At 40.9% G+C, this 22,154-nt stretch overlaps 1 protein-coding gene across 1 annotated transcript; it reads right to left on the bottom strand.

The window, feature by feature from the left end:
- Positions 1-193: 193 nt before the first annotated feature.
- ddah2 (dimethylarginine dimethylaminohydrolase 2) lies at positions 194-17,316 on the bottom strand. Its single transcript, XM_036576715.1, has 6 exons — positions 17,165-17,316; positions 12,810-13,236; positions 11,838-12,026; positions 7,967-8,086; positions 5,297-5,440; positions 194-779 (listed from the first exon to the last, which is right to left on the bottom strand). The coding sequence occupies exons 2-6, from the start codon at positions 13,098-13,100 to the stop codon at positions 660-662; spliced, it is 864 nt and encodes a 287-aa protein (XP_036432608.1). The 5' UTR covers positions 13,101-13,236; positions 17,165-17,316; the 3' UTR covers positions 194-659.
- Between the last annotated feature and the right edge of the window lie 4,838 nt (positions 17,317-22,154).

The following is a 22,154-nucleotide window of genomic DNA, read 5'->3' on the forward strand; positions in this document are numbered from 1 at the left end:
AATACTCAGGGGTCGTCTTTGGTTCTTCATGGGTTCTTCAGTAAAGGCAGTGGTTCTATGTGGAACCATTTTATGCTTAATTTTGTCTTTGCACAATGTCAAACTTGTATCAATGGCAGAATTTTCCATCAATCTGAAGAATCATCTCACCATGCAGAGAACCATTTAAGCACATAATGGTTCTATATAGATCTCATGGTTCTAAATAGAACAATTGCCTTTGCTGAAGAACCCTCAAAGAACCAGGTTTTTCATGACTTTTCCCAGTGAAAATAATATTTTGATGTTAAAATTCGAATTATTACTTGAACTGATTTTTGATAATCAATAATCCATTTTTCACTATTAATAAACCTGCCAGCTCACGTTGGAATGTTAAAATTTTACATGTTGAAATTTAATTCATGAGTAAAAATCGGTCCTCCAGCCCAAAACCACAAATTCCTATTAATGAGAATTGAATTCTGATTAACTTCAAGTCAAACTGAATTTTTTACCTTTTATTTATTAATAAATGTTGGTTCAGGTTGTATTTCTGATGTAAAGAAGCTGTAGGTTAAAAGCTGAAGTGGCTCCCTGTAGTTTTCAGATGATAAATGATGGTAAATGAGCCCCACAGTGAGAGTCATAACTGAATATGAACATAAAGCAGGGCGGATTTATGAGTAGTTGAGTTTCCTGTTGATGAGCAGGCAGAAGGAGGACAGCGCCCCCCCGAGTTTGGAGGCCTCGCTGCAGGCTGTGGGGAGGAGAGTGTAATCAGGCAGCTTCTGGAAGGCCTGGAGGAGAGAAACGGTAACACTGTTATTTATTTCATCTTATTTTGATTGATTTTGTTTATTTATTTGATTATGTGGGATTCAACTTAACATCATAAGAGATGCAACAGACATAAAGCACACAGGGCTTCTAGACAAATCTGTCGTGCAGCCCCCCCCTGTCCCTGATTAGGCTTTTAATATAGAAATAAAACAACAGAACAAACAAAACTATATATATATATATATATATATATATATATATATATATATATATATATATATATTAGTAAATATGGATCCATATGTTTGAACATATGTAAATGTAGGTTTATATACATGAATCAGTGTGAACCGATTTGTTTTCATTTAACCGTCTACTGCACACATTAGAAGAGCAATTACATTTTTTGGACCCGATTATTAAATCCAAAAACATTAAAATTAATATTAATAATGTGATCAGGGGTCCTTTTGGAATATGTTGCCTTGAGGCAACATTGTGAGACAATGGGAAGACATGATATAGAGCCATATTCCCTAAAGTGGTGAGACCTGGCTTGTGACTGGCTAAATAAATTCCACTGTCAAACAGTGTCGCTTCTAGGCAACAAACATATTTCTGCAAAATCTCATGACAAAAAAAATTATACTCAATGTTTAAAAAGAGGTTTAAAGAGATAGTATGACCAAGCACATGCCTTTTATTGACGTACTCAAACTCTTCCCTTTATTGTTAACCCTGTCGTTGTCTTTAAATATGTATAATGTTATTGTAAAGTGAGGGAAATGAGTTTGTTGCCCTGAGGCAACATCGTGCAATAGAGGGAAAAGCTTGTGTGCCTGAATTAACATTCAGGCCTCGGCTCTCGGTCACAGAGCAGAAAACAAACTACTATTGCTCAAGTGCCTGGTGTTTTCTGGATATCATGAAAAAACAATTTTTCATTTTTTATTCATTTTTTTACATTTATAAAACAGTTTGTTGCTGTATGTAAACATTGTTAGATGTCACAAAAACGCACCTATTCAGCCTACAGCAGTTTAGCCCCTCCCACTCAGACTGAAGTTATAGGGAGTGCTTCGTGAGTGGGGCAGGACACAGGGCAATCAGGACAGAGCTCATTTACATATATCAGCCTTTTAAACAGCCTGTTTAATTCTAAAAATGGTGATGTATGAATTATGACTGTTTTTAATACATAAACACAATGTTATGTTTGGACCTCAGGAGGGAAACAAAATACAGTAAAGATGTTATAGGATATGGACCCATTGTTAAAGGGGAACTCCACTGATTTTTCAAAATTTAAACCGTCAAGATGGGAACAGAGTCGTTCAGAGTGGTTTGGTGTGAAATGCTCTGATCTAGAGAAACTTACCGAGTCAGAACTGTTCACAGTGGTGGTGATAGGAACCAGACGTCCACCTCTAAAAGCTCCCTCACAGAAGCATAAAGTGGTTATGAATACGCTGCTTTATGGTAGAGGTTTGACTTAAAATGTATTTAAATCCATTTATTTTAATCCATTCTTGGTGGAGGGATACATGCACTGCATTGTGAGGCAAAATAGTCCCCAAAGAAAACTTATTATTTCAGATTTTCCATTTTTTTTATCAACAACATTCCATATAAAATCTCAGACTCGTGTAGGTTCACTGGTGGTTTTGGACAGTAAATAAAATGGCTGTATGTGTGTTGTAGTCATGGTGACCCCTGGTTCCTATCACCACCACTGTAAAGACATCTGAGTCTGTACGTTTCTCTACAGTGAACAATTTCACACCAAACCACTTTGAATGACTCTGTTTACATATCAAGGACAGAATTATGCAGAAAATTTGGTGGAATCGTGGAACTCCCAGTTAAATGAATGGAGACTATAAAACCGCATTTCTGTCTTATTCCACAAGGCGGTTCTTTTTGGTAAGACCGACCTTCACAGATTTGCCTTACTGCTACTATTGAAGTACTTGCAAGCACACTGTTTTTGTAGCACACACAAATTCTATAATAACAATAATAATAATAATAATAATAATAATAACAACAACAACAATAATAATAATAATAATATAATGTACTGCTATGTTTACAGCGCTGTTTGATGGTTTTTGCTGTCACTGTATTAAAAAAAGGCCCACCAGCTGCTCCCACCACTGTCTGCATCACAAACGTTCAGTTTAATAAATCGTCCCAAAGCAGAAGAAACTCATAAGGCTTTAAACGAACGTCAGTGACGGTCTCCTCTAAACGATCTGCTCCATTTAATGCCCCACTTCTCCTCTCCTTTTCCTCCTCTCTGCTGAACGTTTGTCTGAAACACCATTCTCTGCTCTTTGTTTCTCTTCTGTCTGTGCCGTAATTAGCAGCTCTTTGAATCGGTACGTTCCTCTAATTAAGGTTTGGAAAGCCAGAAACGTGGAGATTGTATGAATAATTAATTGATTGGAGTTCATTAGTGAGACTGATAACTTCCACACTCATTAATAAACCAGTGCAGAGGTATGAATGCAGAGTAGACGCACAGAAGGAGACGACTCACGCAGAACCAGGCCAGGTCTTTCATTATGTATTATTATTATTATTATTATTATTATTACTAGCATTTGTGACAGTCATTATATAGCAAAATATTTTATTTACACAGTTTAGGTGTTTATTTATATTCAGTTTTGCTTTATTGTGTTAACCTTAGCATTCATGAACCTTTTCAACTCCTTGGGACCACCAGTGGTTCCAAAACGCACTTAGTCATATTCTTCATAACTTTCATATTTCATAAGCTACATTCAGAAGGTGGGTGTCGTATGAGAGCTGCAACTGTCTTCTTTCCAGTCAAATAGATGGGTGATGTCATTTTAAACCCATATAGTAAAAGAAGCTGAACTCACAATTTTTTTTTTCTACTGAAAGTCGACCCACAAATCTGGGCTATTAAACTATAAACAGATGGCGTATCTTCAGTGATCTGCTCTGTACAAATTATTTTTATAAAATAACACAAAGAGCGTCTCAGATTTTTGGCTTTCAGCCGTAAATTGTAAGCATATAGCAATGTGTGTGATCATAAACACATGTTCTGTTAATCTGAGGGGAACTTTTACAAAAAAAAAATAAAAAAAATAAAAATTTACATTTATTTCATGCAGTTACTGAATAATCTGCCTTACGATTTGGTCATGTAAATTCAGATGGAACAACCAAAATATACCCTGGTGAATAAGAGGTTAAAGCGCCCAAATCCTCCTTTTTCCTTGTATTTTATCCCCCACTCCAATATCCAGTTATGACATTTAGTCATAATTCATTTTAACATGATCATTTTCAAACCTCTCTTTGTCCCTCAGAATTAAACAGGCTGTTTTATTTGCTGCGACTTTAATACTAATGTATGTAAATGAGCTTTGTTTGGATTGGCTGCCCTCATTCAGAAAGCAGGGCTGAAACACTCCTTATAATTCAGTGTGAGTGGGCAGAGCTAAACTGCTGTGGGCTGAATAGGTGGATATATGTGCATGTGTTGGTTTTTATGACATCACGAAAGCAGCTTGTTAAAAACAAGCTATTTTTCAAGCTTGGTTTCCATATATGGACTGTATGTTTTGAAACATTACAATCTTATATTAGATTTTCCATGATCTTGGCCCTTTAAACTCGTTTAGTATTCATTTACTCACTTAGGGCCCTAAAATGTTCAGAAACAGCTTTGGCTTTTTTTCTGATTTGCCACGACACACACTCACCCGGCCGCTTATTTAAATCAAGTTATCAGTTTTACCAGTAGGGGGCGACACAGAGTTATGACTGTACTGCTTTGCTTGTTCCTGCTCCTCCCTCTGAGGCCGAGGGACGGGGTTGAGAGGGGGATTTGGAGCACAGCCGAGAGTGCCGGGTGTGTTACAGAGAGGATTTACTGTGGGTCCTTCTTTTGTCATGTGAATGTAAACCAAGAATTGTTTACATTGTTCGAAGGTCAATAACAATCAGAGAGAAACAGACTGAGACCCACTGAGGCCTTTCAGTTTACAAGAGTAACACTGCCCCCCCTCACTGGCCACTTTATTAGAAACACCTAACTTTTACTTCCACTCACTGGCCACTTTATTAGAAACACCTACCTTGTACTTCCACTCACTGGCCACTTTATTAGAAACACCTACCTTGTACTTCCACTCACTGGCCACTTTATTAGAAACACCTACCTTGTTCTTCCACTCACAGGCCACTTTATTAGAAACACCTACCTTGTACTTTCATTTACTGGCCACTTCATTAGAAATACCTACCTTGTTTTTTCACTCATTGGCCACTTTATCAGAAACATCCATATATATGCATTTCTGTATAGTGTTTTTCGATATTTTGACGGAAGATTAAGTTTTGTTTTTCTTATAAAGTGGATGGTGAGTCGTGGCAGTGATGGCAGCACTTCAGAGATCAGAGAAGCTCTTAGATTTTTACAGAATGTAACATTTGAAACTGTAAAAGTGTCAGACTGGACGTGAGATTGGACACTGCGGAGAAGGGAACTCACAGGTATACTGTTGGGACACTCATCGACGGTGGGGTGGAGGAGGTAGTCCACTTTAGCCGGACCCCGCACGTACACACAGTTAGCGGCTACGTCCTCCGCCACGGTTAAAACATCATAGTGGTGGTCCGTCAGCTGCTCCATCACCTACAGCAACACAGCAGTACAGCACAGTTATTAAGTGTAAGTGTACACAGTATAGTGGAGATCACCAGCCCTGCTCCTGGAGATGTACAGTGCAAAACTCAGAGACCACCCTACATTTATTTAATTTCCAATCATAACAGCCATTAAGTGCAGCTACAGAGAAAATGGGGCTCCTAACAACCACCTGGAAGACCTGGAAAACACCAACGCTGTCCCCATCAGATAAACAGCACTTAAAGCTTTCATCTTTGAGAGAGAGGAGAAAATCAAGCTGCTTCAGATCTGAAAACATCCACAGGTGTTTCTGTCCATCCTTCCACTGTGAGAAGACGACTCAGCGCTGTGGGTCTGAAAGGATGTGTAGCTGTCAAGAAGAACCTCACTGAGAAAAGGAGACGGACACATCAAACAAAGAAGCTGAACGATGGACTGACCACCCCAGAGTCCAGACCTCAACACCACCGAATGGGTTTGATTACTTCAGAAAATGATCAACCAGCTTCTAAGACTGAACTTTGGAGGTGTGTCTGCAGGTTTCTTAGAGAAACTAAAAGTGAGTCTTCTGAAAAGAATGGAAGCTGGAATAAAGGTAAAGTGTGACACAATAAAGACGTTTTTGAAGCTTCTGCGTAATTTTCTATTAAATAGATCCCTGCAGACTTCAGCTCTGCATTTGATTCATCTCTTTATTGTCTACAGAAGTCTTTAATTAGCTGAATGAGGTGGGTTTGTTCTGGTTGGAGGTGAAACCTGCAGGAAGGTAGATCTCCATGAGGAGGACTGGTGACCCATTGCAATATAATAAGCCTCTAAACAATGTCTCACAGCAATGGTCAAAGCCAGACTACAGCATTGTACTGATTAATCATTCAGATCAATATAATTTTATTACACTTTCTACAAATATGATTGTACAAAACCAGCTTACCTAGAAATGCAGGTGCTTTAGCACCCCAATGATCAAGCTGTGGGAGACAGTAGGGTGTAAATCTCTGACCAATCCTGGTCCTGTAGATCAACCACCCTAGAGAGTTTAGCTCCAACTATAATCTAATACACCTGATCCAGGAAATGCAGGCCTTCAAGATCATCTGAGTATTAGAGCCAGGTATGATGGAGCTGAGCTCTCCAGGGTGGTAGATCTCCAGGAGCAGGATTGAGCACCTCTGCAGTAGTGGAGTATAACTTTAATTTCACATTTAAAATGACCACAAAGTATCTTGTTGAATATTATTGTAAACGCTTATTATGAATTCCCACTATTCCAAAATCAGTGCAGTTGAATCACCACATTCAGATCCATTCAGATTTTGCAACAGTGAACTCCCCAAGAGCACGAGGAAGAACCTCTGAGAGGAACCAAGACTCAAAAAGAGAAACTTCCTAAGAACATGAGGAAGAACCACTGAGAGGAACCAAGACTCAAAAGGAGTAACTCCCTAAGAACACGAGGAATAACCACAGGGAGAAACCAAGACCCTAAAGGACAAACTCCATAAGAGCATAAGGAAGAACCACTGAGAGGAAACCAAGACTCAAAAGGAGAACCTCTCTAAGAGCATGAGGAAGAACCACTGAGAGGATCCAAGACTCAAAAGGAGAAGAGGGGAACTCGTCCTCCTTTGGGCTGCACTGTACAGTGGCGTTGAGAAATCTGGTATGTGGTAATCTTTCATTTTTGTCCCAAATGTTTCTGCATGGTTTCTGCAGGACTTGGATGGAGAAGCACTGGTGTACAGACAGAGCCAGGCTGCCTCCAGACTGACTGTTCCTGAAGGTAATGAGGTTACAACTGGATCACAGCACCTCATGGGCACCAGCAGTATCATGTTACCTCCTAATGGCCGTCTACAAGGGAAACTACTGTACTCCCTTCTAGGTGGAGGGTGGACAACAGGGTCAGCAGTGAACTCGAGATGCAACAGACGTCCACTGTGAGGCTTTGAGAAGAGGGTATCCAACACTGCTCTGATGGATCTTAATACAACAAACCTATTATGTATTTAATTTCTAGTCACAAGTTAGTTATTTTTTAGTGTCAAAGAAGAAAATATATTTAACAGAAAATGACACAGAAGCCTTACAACTAAATATAATATCGTATTTAGTGAGTCACTCTTTCCCTTTATTCCAGCTTCCATCCTTTTCAGGAGACTCACTTTCAGTTTCTCTCAGAAACCTGCAGGGACATTTTCCACACCTCCAAAGTTCAGTCTTAGAAGCTGGTTGATCATTTTCTGAAGTAATCAAACCCATTGAGTGGTGTTGAGGTCTTGACTCTGGGGTGGTCAGTCCATTGTTCAGCTTCTTTGTTTGATGTGTCTCCTTTTCTCAGTGAGGTTCTTCTTAGCAGCTACACATCCTTTCAGACCCACAGCGCTGAGTCGTCTTCTCACAGTGGAAGGATGGACAGGAACACTAGAAACAGTGCTAGTATGTGTAATAGATTTAAATATGTAAGTAATATTATTTGTGTTTGTGTTCGATTTTTTGCTTTTGGTGAGAACAGGCTGGTCAGTCTCTCACCCGCTGGGTTTTCTTGGCCCCCTCGCTGTTACTGAAGATGATGGTTTCAGGACCTCCCATGGAGCAGACGTTCTTCAGGCGAGAACCCCCACACACAGGTACTGTGGACACAGCAAAGTCCTGACGACACAAACAGGGAGGATAGAATTCAGCCATCATTGTTTCTGCTCTAGATTTTATCATGAAAACATAGTTTCTCAAGAAAACTAAACGTCTTTAAAAGCTAGAGATGATGACGACAGGCAGGGCTGTACGATATATTGTCATCATCACAATGCTGACTTTTGCCGTGCTGATACTGCAGAAGGCTGCAGTTTGCAAATGAGCCTCTAATCAGCCTTGTTTGTCTCGGTGAGCTGTGAGAATCCGGCCAACCTCAGATGTTCCACATTAGTGTCTATGGGTGAGAAATAACACTAAGTCATTAGAGGAAACGTCGTCACACTGTCTGCATAGGTTCCACAGAGAGAGTGCCGAAGGAGCTAGGTCCTCTCTCTGCACTCTCGTTGTGGAACTTATGGTCACACGTTATGGTCACAGTGTGCAGATTAAATGAATAAACACTCCACACATCAAGCTTCTCTTCAGACTTATATGATGCAACACATAATATGAATGAATGTCCATTCAGGTTTATTAGTGATTGCGCATTGAAGAACATAGCAACCACCTGGGATACCATAGCAAGCCCCTAACAACCAGGATACCATACCAAATGCCTAGCAACCACCTGGTATACTATTGCAACCACCTTGCAACACCTTAGCAACCTTCTGTGATACCATAACAAAGGCCTAGCAACAACTTAGCACCCACCTGGGATTCCATAGCAAGCGCTTAGCAATCACCTGGGATACCATGCCAAACACCTAGCAACACCATAGCAATCACCTGGTATACCATTGCAGCCACCTTGCAACACCTCAGCAACCACCTGGGATACTATAGCCACCGCCTAGGAACACTTTAGCAACCACCTGGGATACCATAACAACCGCCTAGCAACACCTCAGCAACTACCTAGCAACACCCTAGCCATCACCGGGGATACCGTAGCAACCTCCTAGCAACGCCCTAGCAACCACCTGGGTTACCATAGCAACTGCCTAGGGACACCTTAGCAACCACCTGGGATACCAAAACAACCGCCTAGCAACACCTTAGCAACTTTCTGTGATACCATAGCAACCACCTGGCAACACTTTCAGCAACCATCTTGGATACCATAGTAACCTCCTAGCAACACCTCAGCAACCATCTGGAATTCCACAGCAACTACCTATCACACCCTAGCAACCGTATAAAAATACCCTGGCAACCACCTGGCAACACCTTACCAACCGTTCTCTGCGTCACTCAGGAAATGCACTGTTCTAGTTATTGGTGTCATTATTTTCTTCTTTTTTATTTTTTTTTATTATGCTTTCATTATTTCTCTTTTCTACTTATCATTTTAGCATTTCCTCATTGGGAGGGTCAGGTTTTGGGCAGGGTTTGTTGCTTCGCTGTTAGGATACACTGCAGCTCCACCTCTACCTGAAATGTGTCACATCGTATCTGCACTGCTATGGCAAAACTGCAAACTGAATGACAATAATACAGTAATAGGAAAAGAGGACAAAAAATACACATATCATCACTGTCGCACGTCCACAATCCCCAAAATGATAACTTTACAGAACATTCTTAACTTTGAATTGAAGATTTTTTTCCAGTAATTCAGAGTATCTGTATTGGTCCATTCATCATGATTTTTTTATTTAATAAACAATGTGAGAAGATCAGCTTTCGCCTTTACATTGTGTGAAAACATCACGACGAAAGGACCAATAAAAATGCAGACGTTTTTGCCCTCTCCTGTCAAAGTCACTGTTGTTCAAAAATCACTTGGAGTTATATTGGAGATATAGTAGGAACTATACATCTTCGATATTGATCATTCAACTGACTTGCTTCAACCAACAACAACTTGAGGTTCATCCGAACTGTCCGGTAGGTTGAGGGACCTGCAGTCTGCAAACTGTATTTGAATATCCAAATCTGCTGAGGCCAAATCTCCAACTGCAGGAGCGTTTCATTCAAAGCAGGACCTGATTTAAATTCTGAAAGCCCAGTCTAACGCTGGCTGCATGGTTTGGACAGAGTGAAGAGCTGTGCATGTTTGACAAGTGAAAATGTGACAATACCTGTGATATGTTTACAATACAAATGAGAATGTTCACTCTGTTTGCTATAATATCTAATGAGGCTATAAGGCTGCAAGGCTGTGAGGATGCAGGATTTTAAGGCTGTGAGGCTGTGAAGCTGCAAATCTGCGAGGCTTTAAGGTTGTTACACTGTGTGGCTGTGAGACTGAAGGACTGTAAAGCTGTAAGGCTGTGAGATTGTATGGCTGCGAGGCTGTATGGCTGTAAGGCTGTGAGACTATAAGGCTGTGAGACTGTAAGGCTGTAAGGCTATAAGGCTGCAAGGCTGTGAGGATGCAGGATTTTAAGGCTGTGAGGCTGTGAAGCTGCAAATCTGCAAGGCTTTAAGGCTGTTAGACTGTGTGGCTGTGAGACTGAAGGACTGTAAAGCTGTAAGGCTGTGAGACTGTATGGCTGCGAGGCTGTATGGCTGTAAGGCTGTGAGACTAAGGCTGTGAGACTGTAGGCTGTAAGGCTATAAGGCTGCAAGGCTGTGAGGATGCAGGATTTTAAGGCTGTGAGGCTGTGAAGCTGCAAATCTGCAAGGCTTTAAGGTTGTTACACTGTGTGGCTGTGAGACTGAAGGACTGTAAAGCTGTAAGGCTGTGAGACTGTATGGCTGCGAGGCTGTATGGCTGTAGGCTGTGAGACTATAAGGCTGTGAGACTGTAAGGCTGTAGGCTATAAGGCTGCAAGGCTGTGAGGATGCAGGATTTTAAGGCTGTGAGGCTGTGAAGCTGCAAATCTGCAAGGCTTTAAGGCTGTTAGACTATGTGGCTGTGAGACTGAGGGACTGTAAAGCTGTAAGTCTGTGAGACTGTAAGGCTGTGAGACTATATGGCTATAAAGCTGTGAGTGTATGGCTGTGAGGCTATAAGGCTGTGAGGCTGTGAAGCTGCAAATCTGCAAGGCTTTAAGGCTGTTAGACTGTGTGGCTGTGAGACTGTATGGCTGTAAGGCTGTGAGACTGTATGGCTGTGAGACTGTATGGCCGTAAGGCTGTGAGACTGTATGGCTGTGAGACTGTATGGCTGTGAGGCTATAAGGCTGCAAGGCTGTGAGGATGTGAGATTTTAACACTGTGAGGCTGTGAAGCTGCAAATCTGCAAGGCTATGAAGCTGTTGCTGTAAGGCTATGAGACTGTAAAGCTGTAAGGCTGCAAGACTGTTAGGCTGTGAGACTGTGCAGCTGTAAGACTGAGAGACTGTAGGGTGCAAAAAAAAGTACTGTTACAGAGAAAAGTGTACTCAAGTACTGTACTGTAATATGTTACTTTTACCTGTGAATTAAAAATTACGCTTTTAAAAATAAAGGTGACTAAAGGGCTCTTTGAGCAATGCCATATAAGAACCCTTATGGCTTCTTTAAGAGGAATTCCACCAACTTTTCAAACTTTTTGCATAATTCAGTGGATGAGATGTGAACAAAGTCATTCAGAGTGGTTTGGTGTGAAAGGGTTCATTTATGGAGAAACCGTCCATGAATCGGATGGATATGTAAAAGTGCATTTTTGGCCAAAATCCTATCAAATCTATCATAAAACAGTGCCTCAGACATGAGGCAGAGTATTCATAGCCTTTCCATGTAGTAACTTTCTGTGAGGGAGCTTTTAGAGATGGACATTTGGTTCCCATCACCACCATTAGCTTCATCTATCAGAACAGAAGCTCCTCACGGTTCTTACCCTGAACGTATCAGCCAGCACCTCAGCCCCGCGGTGGTTGGTATGTTTGGAGATTCCCACAAAAAACTCCCTCCCGGTGAAGAGAACGTCACTGCCCTCCAGAGTGGCCCCTCCTGACCCCCCTTCCTCCACCCCCATCTCCACCACCGTCAGGTTCAGCTCGTTCATAACCCGCCTCACTGCCTCCGCCTGGACAACACGTACATATACAGAACACACGGGATCAATGATTAAATCTGCGGACATGCATTTATATTAATCACATTAGGCACAAACCACTACACCCCCCCCACTGTGCTTTTACATACATTTTAATATACCGTCCACTTCATTAATTACACCTTATATCTGCACTCATTGTCCATATAGGAGCACTCTGTAGTTCTACAATTACAGACTGTAGTGCCTCTGTTTCTCTGCATACTTTGTTACCCTGTTCTTCAGTGGTCAGGACCCCCATAGGACCACCACAGAGTAGGTATTACAACAGATGAGCTACTTTCTCTGACTTTACATCTACAAGGTGGACTGTCAAGGTAGGAGTGTCTAATAGAGTGGACAGTGAGTGGACACAGTGTTTAAAAACTCCAGCAGCACTGCTGTGTCTGATCCACTCAGACCAGCACAACACACACCAACACACCACCACCCCGTCAGTGTTACTGCAGTGCTGAGAATGATCCACCACCCATATAGTACCTGCTCTGTGAGGGTCCTGTGGGGGTCCTGACCACTGAAGAACAGGGTAACAAAGTGTGCAGAGAAACAGATGGACTACAGTCTGTAACTGTAGAACTACAAAGTGCACCTATATAGTAAGTGGAGCTGATAAAATGGACAGTGAGCGTAGAAACGAGGCAGGTGTACCTAATAAGGTGTCCACTGTGTGTACAGGCTGTATGTTCACCAGACAAACAGCGTTTAAACCTGTTTTTCTCAAAACTTTTTCCGAGTCCTGTTTATGTTACTGACCTCTGTGCGTCTCTGCTGTTTGAACGGCCGTGTGATGAGCGCTGTGTCTCCCTGAATGACGGCTATGTCCTCGATCCTCCAACTCTCCGGCAGTTCTGGGTCTGCCGGGATCTCGATGAGCTGCAGGCCCACCTTCTGCCTCAGAGCCCCCGTCAGGACCCCGAACTGACGCTGCGCTTTCGCCACGTCCACTTCCACACTGTCACCTCCATCTGCGTGCTGACCAAAGGACTCTGGGATGCCTCTGACCACGGCGTGGGTGAAACGGCCGTATGGAAACACGTTGGCCATTTCTGTGTGTGGTCAGCCTCCGGAGCTCTAACAGATCAGCGGAGAACGCCTCTGTCTCTGTGAGGAGGAAAAGTCCTGGAAAACTGGCTGAAGATAATTCATTAACCTCAGGAGAAACTCACTGCATCCTCTAGACCTGAGAGAGAGACAGAGAGAGAGACAGAGAGAGAGAGAAAGAGAGAGAGAGAGATCTAACATCCTATGATAAAGTTTTTGCACCCCGCCACCTTAGGCCTGTCATGATCATGGAGTTTTAGCTGATGTTTAATTGAAATATACAAACCACAATTCCATTCCTTAAGGTGCAGCTGCAATTAGAGATTTGTCCCTTTACAGTAAAGGACAAAGCCAAAAACACAGACCAGAACACATCAGAACGTCCATGACCTTTGACCCCTCAGATGACTCTACATTAAAAGCTGGCATGTTTCTGTGATGGATATCGCCACATGGGCTCTTTGACAAATCATTGTCAATAAATACTGTTCATTACTGCATCCACAAACGCAAGACTGTACTATGCACAGCGTGGAAGGTGATGGAAATGAACGGTGATGTAACACAGAGGTGATCTGACTTTTTCAAGCCTAAACTGGAAGAATTAGCCGATTAGCTAGCTTGCTTCCTAGCTGTCAAATATTACTCACCGCCGCCTTCTAAAGGTGTTATTGACAAACATCAGTTAAACAAACATTACTCACTGCCGCCCTCTAAAGGTGTCATTGACAAACATCAGTTAAACAAATATTACTCACCACCGCCCTCTAAAGGTGTTATTGACAAACATCAGTTAAACAAATATTACTCACCGCCGCCCTCTAAAGGTGTTATTGACAAACATCAGTTAAACAAATATTACTCACTGCCGCCCCCTAAAGGTGTTATTGCACCAGGCAGAAGTTTTTCTTGTTTTCATTAGGCCCATTTAGTGTCTCAAAAAATGCCATTTTCTGTTTTCTTTTATTTACGTAAAATTGCCTAAAAACCAATGCGATGAAAACTCATCCAATTATAGTTCTGTTTTTTTGTGACATAAACAAATGATTGTAAGAGCTAACAGCTGATGAGTTACTTGCAGTCAGCTTAAATAATGGCAATCCTCTCAAATAATAATTGTGACAGGGCTGCACCACGTCCAGTTCCTCAGTTACATCAACAAAAGCGCGGTCCAGTCTTCTGATTTAAAGCAGAAGGCCCCCAGAAGTCCAGCCCAAGACTCTCTGCAGTCGTACAGTGTTACAAACACATGTTGAAGGTGTGGTCCAAACTACTCGAAGACTGAGTAACTAGCCTGCAGTCACACATATCAAACAAGTATGTATTGAAAATCTATCAACATTTATATTTTATTAAAATATACTGACAGCATATTTCATTTTCACAGGAGCACAGATGAGAGTGCTGACCTAGGATCAGGATGAACAGAGATAATCTGATCCTGCATCGGCCTACATCCCTGTATTTCCAGCCTGCTCCACATTTTAGCATTTTCCTGCTCTAGCACACCTACATTAACCCAGTGAAGGGCTCAGTGATGAGCTGATGAGTTGCAGCAGGTGTGTTAAAGCAGGAGAGACTGGATTGTCCAGAATAGGAAACACTGCCCGATGCTGAACCTCCACCCAACTCTAAGCCTGCTGCAAGCCCTGGCCAGTAGCTGGGATGTGGACTTGGCAGCATCAGTGGGAAGGGAAGAGGATATAAACTTGCTGTGGACAAGAGGCTGATTGTTCTGGGCTGCATTGTTTTGGAAGATCAGACCATTTTCTTTATATTCTCGTCTCAGGATTTGCAATGTTGCTTTCACTGAAAGACAATATCTTGGCAATTAAAATAATTTTAAAACTTGTCAACATATCTAATATTTCTCACTGTTGTAAAAATATTATAAGATTATTCTACTTGTCTATATGCAAAGAGGAACTCCCAGGGCATTCTAGACCTTTAGAGAAGTCCTAAGGATTTCTGGAACCTAAAACATACATGTTTGCAACTTTTAGTTTTAATTCAATGAAATTATGCTTGTATTTTAACTCTACAAGTATTACAGCAGTGTTTCTCGATTCTGGAGTTTTCCCTGCTTCTTCCAACACATCTGATCCAATAAATTAGCTCATTAACAGAGTTGAAGTGGGTGTGTTAAAGCAAGAACAATACTAACATGTGCAGGACACTGGACCTCCAGGGTCGAGAAACACTGTATTATAGTACCACTCTTGTTTCATTGTTAAGTTCTGGATTAAAACAAAAGAGTTACATTCTTGAAAAGGAAAATTAGAACAATCAGGAATAGTTTTTCTTTGTGGTGTCTAGGCAGATACAGCTCAGCGAGCCGCCCTGTTGGTTAGGACTTCAGGAGCTGAAAAGAAGACCTAATGCATTTAGTCATTTAACAGCATGATTACAAAAGTGACAGAGGAACCACCAATCACGATGAGATTTCCAAAATTTTGTGAGAAAAAAAAGGTCACTCTAGACCCCATGTGTCAAACACGATCCTATCTGGCCCATAAAGTATTTGAATTTTCTTTTAATATTAACCTGTTTCACAGTGCACTACACTACAGCCCCCAGCATGCACTGCAACGTAATGTGCACTCCGACTCTCCTACCCCAACAACACTCTATGGGACAGCGGTTACACCTCAGTTCTATATAATTCTACACAATTCCAGTCACCACAACTCACTGCATTTCAGCTGCAGTTCAACCAACATAAACACTTAATGTCAGCTCAGCAGCTCAGAAACTGAGACCAAGTCTAAATGAACTTGCAGCAAAGAAAGGCTGCCAGGTGTCTAGTTCAAGCAGATAGGTGGGTTTAATAGACCGAGCTCCTGGGGACGTTTATACTTTGAATATTTTAAGTATTCATATAATATTTTAAGGTCTACGACAAGCGTCTCTATTTCACCGCTGAAGTTTTGCATGTTTTAAATAAACAAGGGTCAGTTTGGGTTACAGCACAACATTAAGTAAAAATGAAATATGAATGAAACATTTTTTCTCTGACCCACAAATTTGTTGAGATTTTTTAATATGGCCCCTTTAGTGGTTGAGTTTGACACCCCTGCTCTAGACCCTCTGGAAGTTCTAGATACATCACTGGCTGAATACAAACAGCAGCCTAATGACTTTCAGAAGCTTCACATGTCTGTGTTTAATCTAGAATAGCCAAAAACCCAGACTACTAAAGTCCCATAGGGGCGCTAGCAGAAACGCATGTTATCATAGAGGGTTTTTTCTCATGTTTTGACCAAGTTTTGACATTTTTGACGTCACAGTTTGAAATCACAGTAACACATTATTTTTCTGCAATTTGTTTTATTTAAATATTTTATTTCAAATATCGCAAACGTTTGAGCTTCTGTGTACTTGTTTTACGTCATGAAATTGTCTTTTGTGTGAAATTGTCTCTCCATTTGCAGACACTTCTACTAGTTTTATTAAGCAATAATGCAACAGGCAACATTTTCATCCCGTGGAAGGCAATTTCACTAGAGAATCTGTGGAGAAAAGTACGTAAAACAAGCACAAATGTTTAGAAATAGGATGAATAATCTTACAGCAATCTCATGATGAGTCAACGAAATACTATACTGCCCAGATTTAAGCTGCCATCACTTGCCAAGATATCATTTTTTCGCAGTATAGCGCGATAACAAAAACAATCAGCCTAAACAGAGACTTAATTTTACTTGCAGCAACAAGTGCCAGACCCAACAGGTTTGCCAAATTGCAGAACAAATGTAATGGGACGCAACGTTCAGCCTCGTCCCACCAAACAAGTGGCAACAACAGCTGAAGCTCTAGATTAAAAACCTGCACAGACAAAAACAGCCGAGTCTACAAACTCACAAAGTCAGTTACAACAGAAATAAACCTCGAAAACAACAGGGATCAGCATAAGCAGCACACAAACACATCAGGCTAAGGCTGTGCTTGGGTAGAGCCAATGCTGAGCAGTCCCACACTTTAGTGTTGTCCTCTGGGACAGTAAAGAGTGAAAAAGAAGGGAATAAAGTGAGCTTTTTCCCTTTCTAAGCAGCAGATGAGCTCCTTACCTTAAGACTTTAAGGCTTTGTAAGCAGGAGGTTGTGTTTTCATCAGGAATTACTCCTCTTTCAGGCAGCGCAGCTCCGTCTGCTTCATGTCTTCTCCCACACCCACACAGTCCGTTATTCCCCCTCTCCCTCCCTCTTTGTCTCCACTCCCTTTTTCTCCACTTCCCTTCCCTGTCCCCTTTTCAACCCCCTTTCTCTCCTCTCTCCCTCCTCCTATCTCTCTCCCCCTCCCTCCCTCTCTTTTCCCCATCCCCCTTTCCTCAACTCCAGCTCAACTCCCTCTGACTGGACTTTACTGCTTTAGCTCACGGCGCCTGGCGAAAGAGACACGTAAGACTACATAACATGACTTTAGCCCTGAAGACCACATGAGTTATGTATTTGACTGCAGGAGACCATATAAGATATACATAAGACTGTATAAGACTACATAGGACTTGTATGTATAAGACAACATAAGACTGTTTCAGACTACATAAGACCAATATAAGACACTCTAAGAGGACATAATCCTATGTAATACTACATAAGTCACTATAATACAGTATGATCTCATGTGATACCGTATACATAACATTAGACACTATGTAAGATCGTATAACACTAAGACAGTTTAACACTATATATTTTAGACTTTAACAATATAAGACCATTTAAAATGGGTAGACTATATGAAACTATATAGGCAAGACTATAGAACACTGAAAGACCATATAACACTATGTGAGATTATATAACACTATATTATATTAAGTCATTATATTAAGTCATCATGCAAGATTATTAAAGACTATAAAAGGGTAGATAACACCATATAAGAATATATAAGGCTATATAACACCATGTAAAATTGAATAAGACTGTATAAGGCTATATAAGACCATACAAGACTGTATAAGACTATATAAGACTATGTAATACAATGTAAGACTGTATAAGACTATATAAGGCTATATAATACAATGTAAGGCTATAAAAGACTATATAAGACTACATAATACAATGTAAGACTGTATAAGACTATATAAGGCTATATAATACAATGTAAGGCTATAAAAGACTATATAAGACTACATAATACAATGTAAGACTGTATAAGACTATATAAGGTTATATAACACAATGAAAGACTGTATAAGACTATATAAGACCGTTTGACACCAAGACTGCATTAGACTATATAAGGTTATAACACAATTGAAGACTGTGTAAGCTTATATAAGACAGTTTAACAACAAGACTGTATAAGACTATACAAGGCTGTATCACACAAAGAAAGACTGTATAAGACTAAATAAGACAGTATAACACCAACACTGTATAAGACTATATAAAGTTATATAACACAATGAAAGACTATATAAGGCTATGTAAGACAGTATAACACAGAGACTTTATAAGGCTATATAAGGTTATATAATACAATGAAAGACTATATAAGACTATGTAAGACAGTATAGCACTAGGCAAGACTGTATAAGACTATATCAGACAGTATAACACAGAGACTTTATAAGACTATATAAGGTTATATAACACAATGAAAGACTATATAAGGCTATATAGACAGCATAACACCAACACTGTATAAGATTATATAAGACAGAACAACACCAAGACTGTATAAGACTATACAAGGCAATATAAGACCATGCAAGACTGTATAAGACTATATGAGGCTATATAATATATAACACCATGCAAGACTGTTTAAGACCACATAAGACTGTGTAACACAGCGTAAGACTGTGTAAAACTATATAAGACAGTAAAACACCAACACCGTATAAGACTATATAAAGTTATATAACACAATGAAAGACTATATAAGGCTATGTAATACAGTATAGCACTAGGCAAGACTGTATAAGACTATGTAAGAAAGTATAACACAGAGACTTTATAAGGCTATATAAGGTTATATAATACAATGAAAGACTATATAAGGCTATGTAATACAGTATAGCACTAGGCAAGACTGTATAAGACTATGTAAGAAAGTATAAAACAGAGACTTTATAAGGCTATATAAGGTTATATAATACAATGAAAGACTATATAAGGCTATGTAATACAGTATAGCACTAGGCAAGACTGTATAAGACTATGTAAGAAAGTATAACACAGAGACTTTATAAGGCTATATAAGGTTATATAATACAATGAAAGACTATATAAGGCTATGTAATACAGCATAACACCAACACTGTATGAGATTATATAAGACAGAATAACACCAAGACTATATAAGACTATACAAGGCAATATAAGACCATGCAAGACTGTATAAGACTATATGAGGCTATATAATTATAACACCATGCAAGACTGTTTAAGACCACATAAGACTATGTAAAACTATGTAAGACAGTAAAACACCAAGACTGTATAAGACTTTGTGACACCACGTAAGACTGTGTAAGGTTATATAACACTGTGTAAGACCATGTATCACTACGTAACACACTACGTATGTGACTGTATAACACTTTGCATTTCTATTCTATAATTTTACAAACCAGCTCTGGCCTGTATGTGGGTGTGTGAACTCCTGATTCACCACCATAATACTGCTGAAAGAAGCTGTTTCTGTCTGGACTGTTGTTTCCAGCCACGCCTGATAGAGAGAGAGAGAGAGAGAGAGAGAGAGAGAGAGGTGGATAAAGAGAGTTTAAAAGTCAGCCTAAATGACATTGCCATACTAAATGCCTCAGCGATGTGTTTCAGATTATCCTGCCGTCCACAGTCCACTTCATTTAGAAGAATAATCCTCTGTTTTTCAATATGTGGGTCATACGATTAAGCCCAGCAATGCAGTGTGCGCTTATGAGAGTGTGTGTGTGTGTGTGTGTATTTATATCTTTGTGGGGACAATAGCATGCTCCCCACAAGGGAAAGACTCTTTACAACAAACTGCGGCTTTTAGAGACAGTAAAAGGGACTAAAGCTGATCTTTTGGTTGCTGAGGTTAAAGTGAGGGGTGGGTTAGTGAGAGAGCGAGAGAGAGAGAGAAAGAGAGAGAGAGAGAGTAATGGTAAGTTTATGTAGCCCTTGATTTAAAAGTTTCCCAAAAAGATCAAAAAGCGTTATCATCTTTATACGATGTCTAATGGAGTCCGAGGGAGATTTAATGCAGATAATAACGTGTTGATTATTCTTACTGGCTGAGTATCCACATGAAAAACACCCTCATCCTTTATAACCAGTTCAGTTCAGCGCTGCAGTGAGAATCTGTTTGTTTTTCTGTTGGACAGTCAGACAGCAGATGGTGCAGGACTTCAGCAGAGAGGATCTGTCCTCTACTGCCACCTAGTGACCACCATCAGTACAATAACACAGCCTCACAGTCTTATCCACAGTGGGCCGGTGCAGCTGCAGATTTTCACTCTCAGTAAGAGGAGCTCATCTGACTGAACTCCGTGCGGGAGTCTGTCTCAGTCTGCACAGTGTATCAGTCTGCACAGTGTATCAGTCTGCAGTCTGTCTCAGTCTGCACAGTCTGTCTCTGTCTGCAGTGTATCAGTCTGCAGTCTGTCTCAGTCTGCACAGTCTGTCTCTGTCTGCACAGTGTATTAGTCTGCAGTCTGTCTCAGTCTGCACAGTGTATCCGTCTGCAGTCTGTCTCAGTCTGTCTCTGTCTGCACAGTGTATTAGTCTGCAGTCTGTCTCAGTCTGCACAGAGTATCCGTCTGCAGTCTGTCTCAGTCTGCACAGTCTGTCTCTGTCTGCACAGTGTATCAGTCTGCAGTGTATCCGTCTGCAGTCTGTCTCAGTCTGCACAGTCTGTCTCTGTCTGCACAGTGTATCAGTCTGCACAGTGTATCAGTCTGCACAGTGTATCAGTCTGCAGTCTGTCTCAGTCTGTCTGTCTGCACAGTGTGTCTCTGTCTGCACAGTGTATCAGTCTGCAGTCTGTCTCAGTCTGCACAGTCTGTCTGTCTGCACAGTGTGTCTTAGTCTGCACAGTCTATGTCAGTTTGTGCCAGTCTGCACAGTCTATCTCAGTCTCCACAGTCTGTAATGTTTGTCTCAGTCTGCACAGTCTGTACTGTCTATCTCAGTCTCCACAGTCTGTAATGTTTGTCTCAGTCTGCACAGTCCATCTCAGTTTGTCTCAGTCGGCCTCAATCTGCACATCACATCAAAAAGAAAGAGAAGGAAAGAGAAAAAAGACAGAAAAAGACAGAAAGCGAGAGGGAAAGAGTGAAAATTGGAAGGAGAAAGGCAAAAAGATAGAGAGGAGGAAGAAGAGAGACAGAGAGAGGGGAGAAAGAGAAGGAAAAAGGAAAGGAGAAAGAAAGAGATGGATAGACAGAGAAAGAGAAAGGGAAAATTGAAAGAAGAGAGAAAGAAAAGCAGAAAGAGAGACAGAGGAAGAAAAAGAGAGAGAAAGAGAGAGAGTGAGAGAGAGAGAAAGAGAGTGTGTGTGTGTGTGTGTGTGTGTGTGTGTGAGAGAGAGAGAGAGAGAGAGAGAGAGTGAGACAGATGAGTCTGGTGGAGGTCAGACAGGATTAAAGCTCAGACACCATCTGTATAGCACACACACACACACACACACACACACACACACACACTTTAATCCCAACAGAACACACACACACCTCTCCATGCAGCTGTAGTGTGTGAGTGTGTGTGTGTGTGTGTGTGTGTGTGTGTGTGTGTGTGTGTGAAGGTCACGTGCCCTATAAAAACAGCTCCAAAACAGTCTCCTCTGAAAGTACTGGAACAGCAGGCCGATTCTGTTTTGTTTGTTTGTTTTTGTTGTAAACTGAGGACATTTGGGTTTGAGATCTGAAGATGAATATTAGACGATAGATCAGAATTTCAGCTTTGATTTCCTAATATTTACATCTTGATATGCTGAACAACTCAGAATATGGCAACTTATGTTTGAACCCACCCATTTTTTTCGTGTGAGCAAAAATATCAGACTGTGTGACGGACAGGTGTGTCTAGTTGCCCAGGTGTGCCCTGTCAGAGTGACTGTTTC

The sequence above is a fragment of the Colossoma macropomum genome, unplaced genomic scaffold, assembly GCF_904425465.1.
Source record: "Colossoma macropomum unplaced genomic scaffold, Colossoma_macropomum, whole genome shotgun sequence".
NCBI classification, from domain to species: Eukaryota; Metazoa; Chordata; class Actinopteri; order Characiformes; family Serrasalmidae; genus Colossoma; species Colossoma macropomum.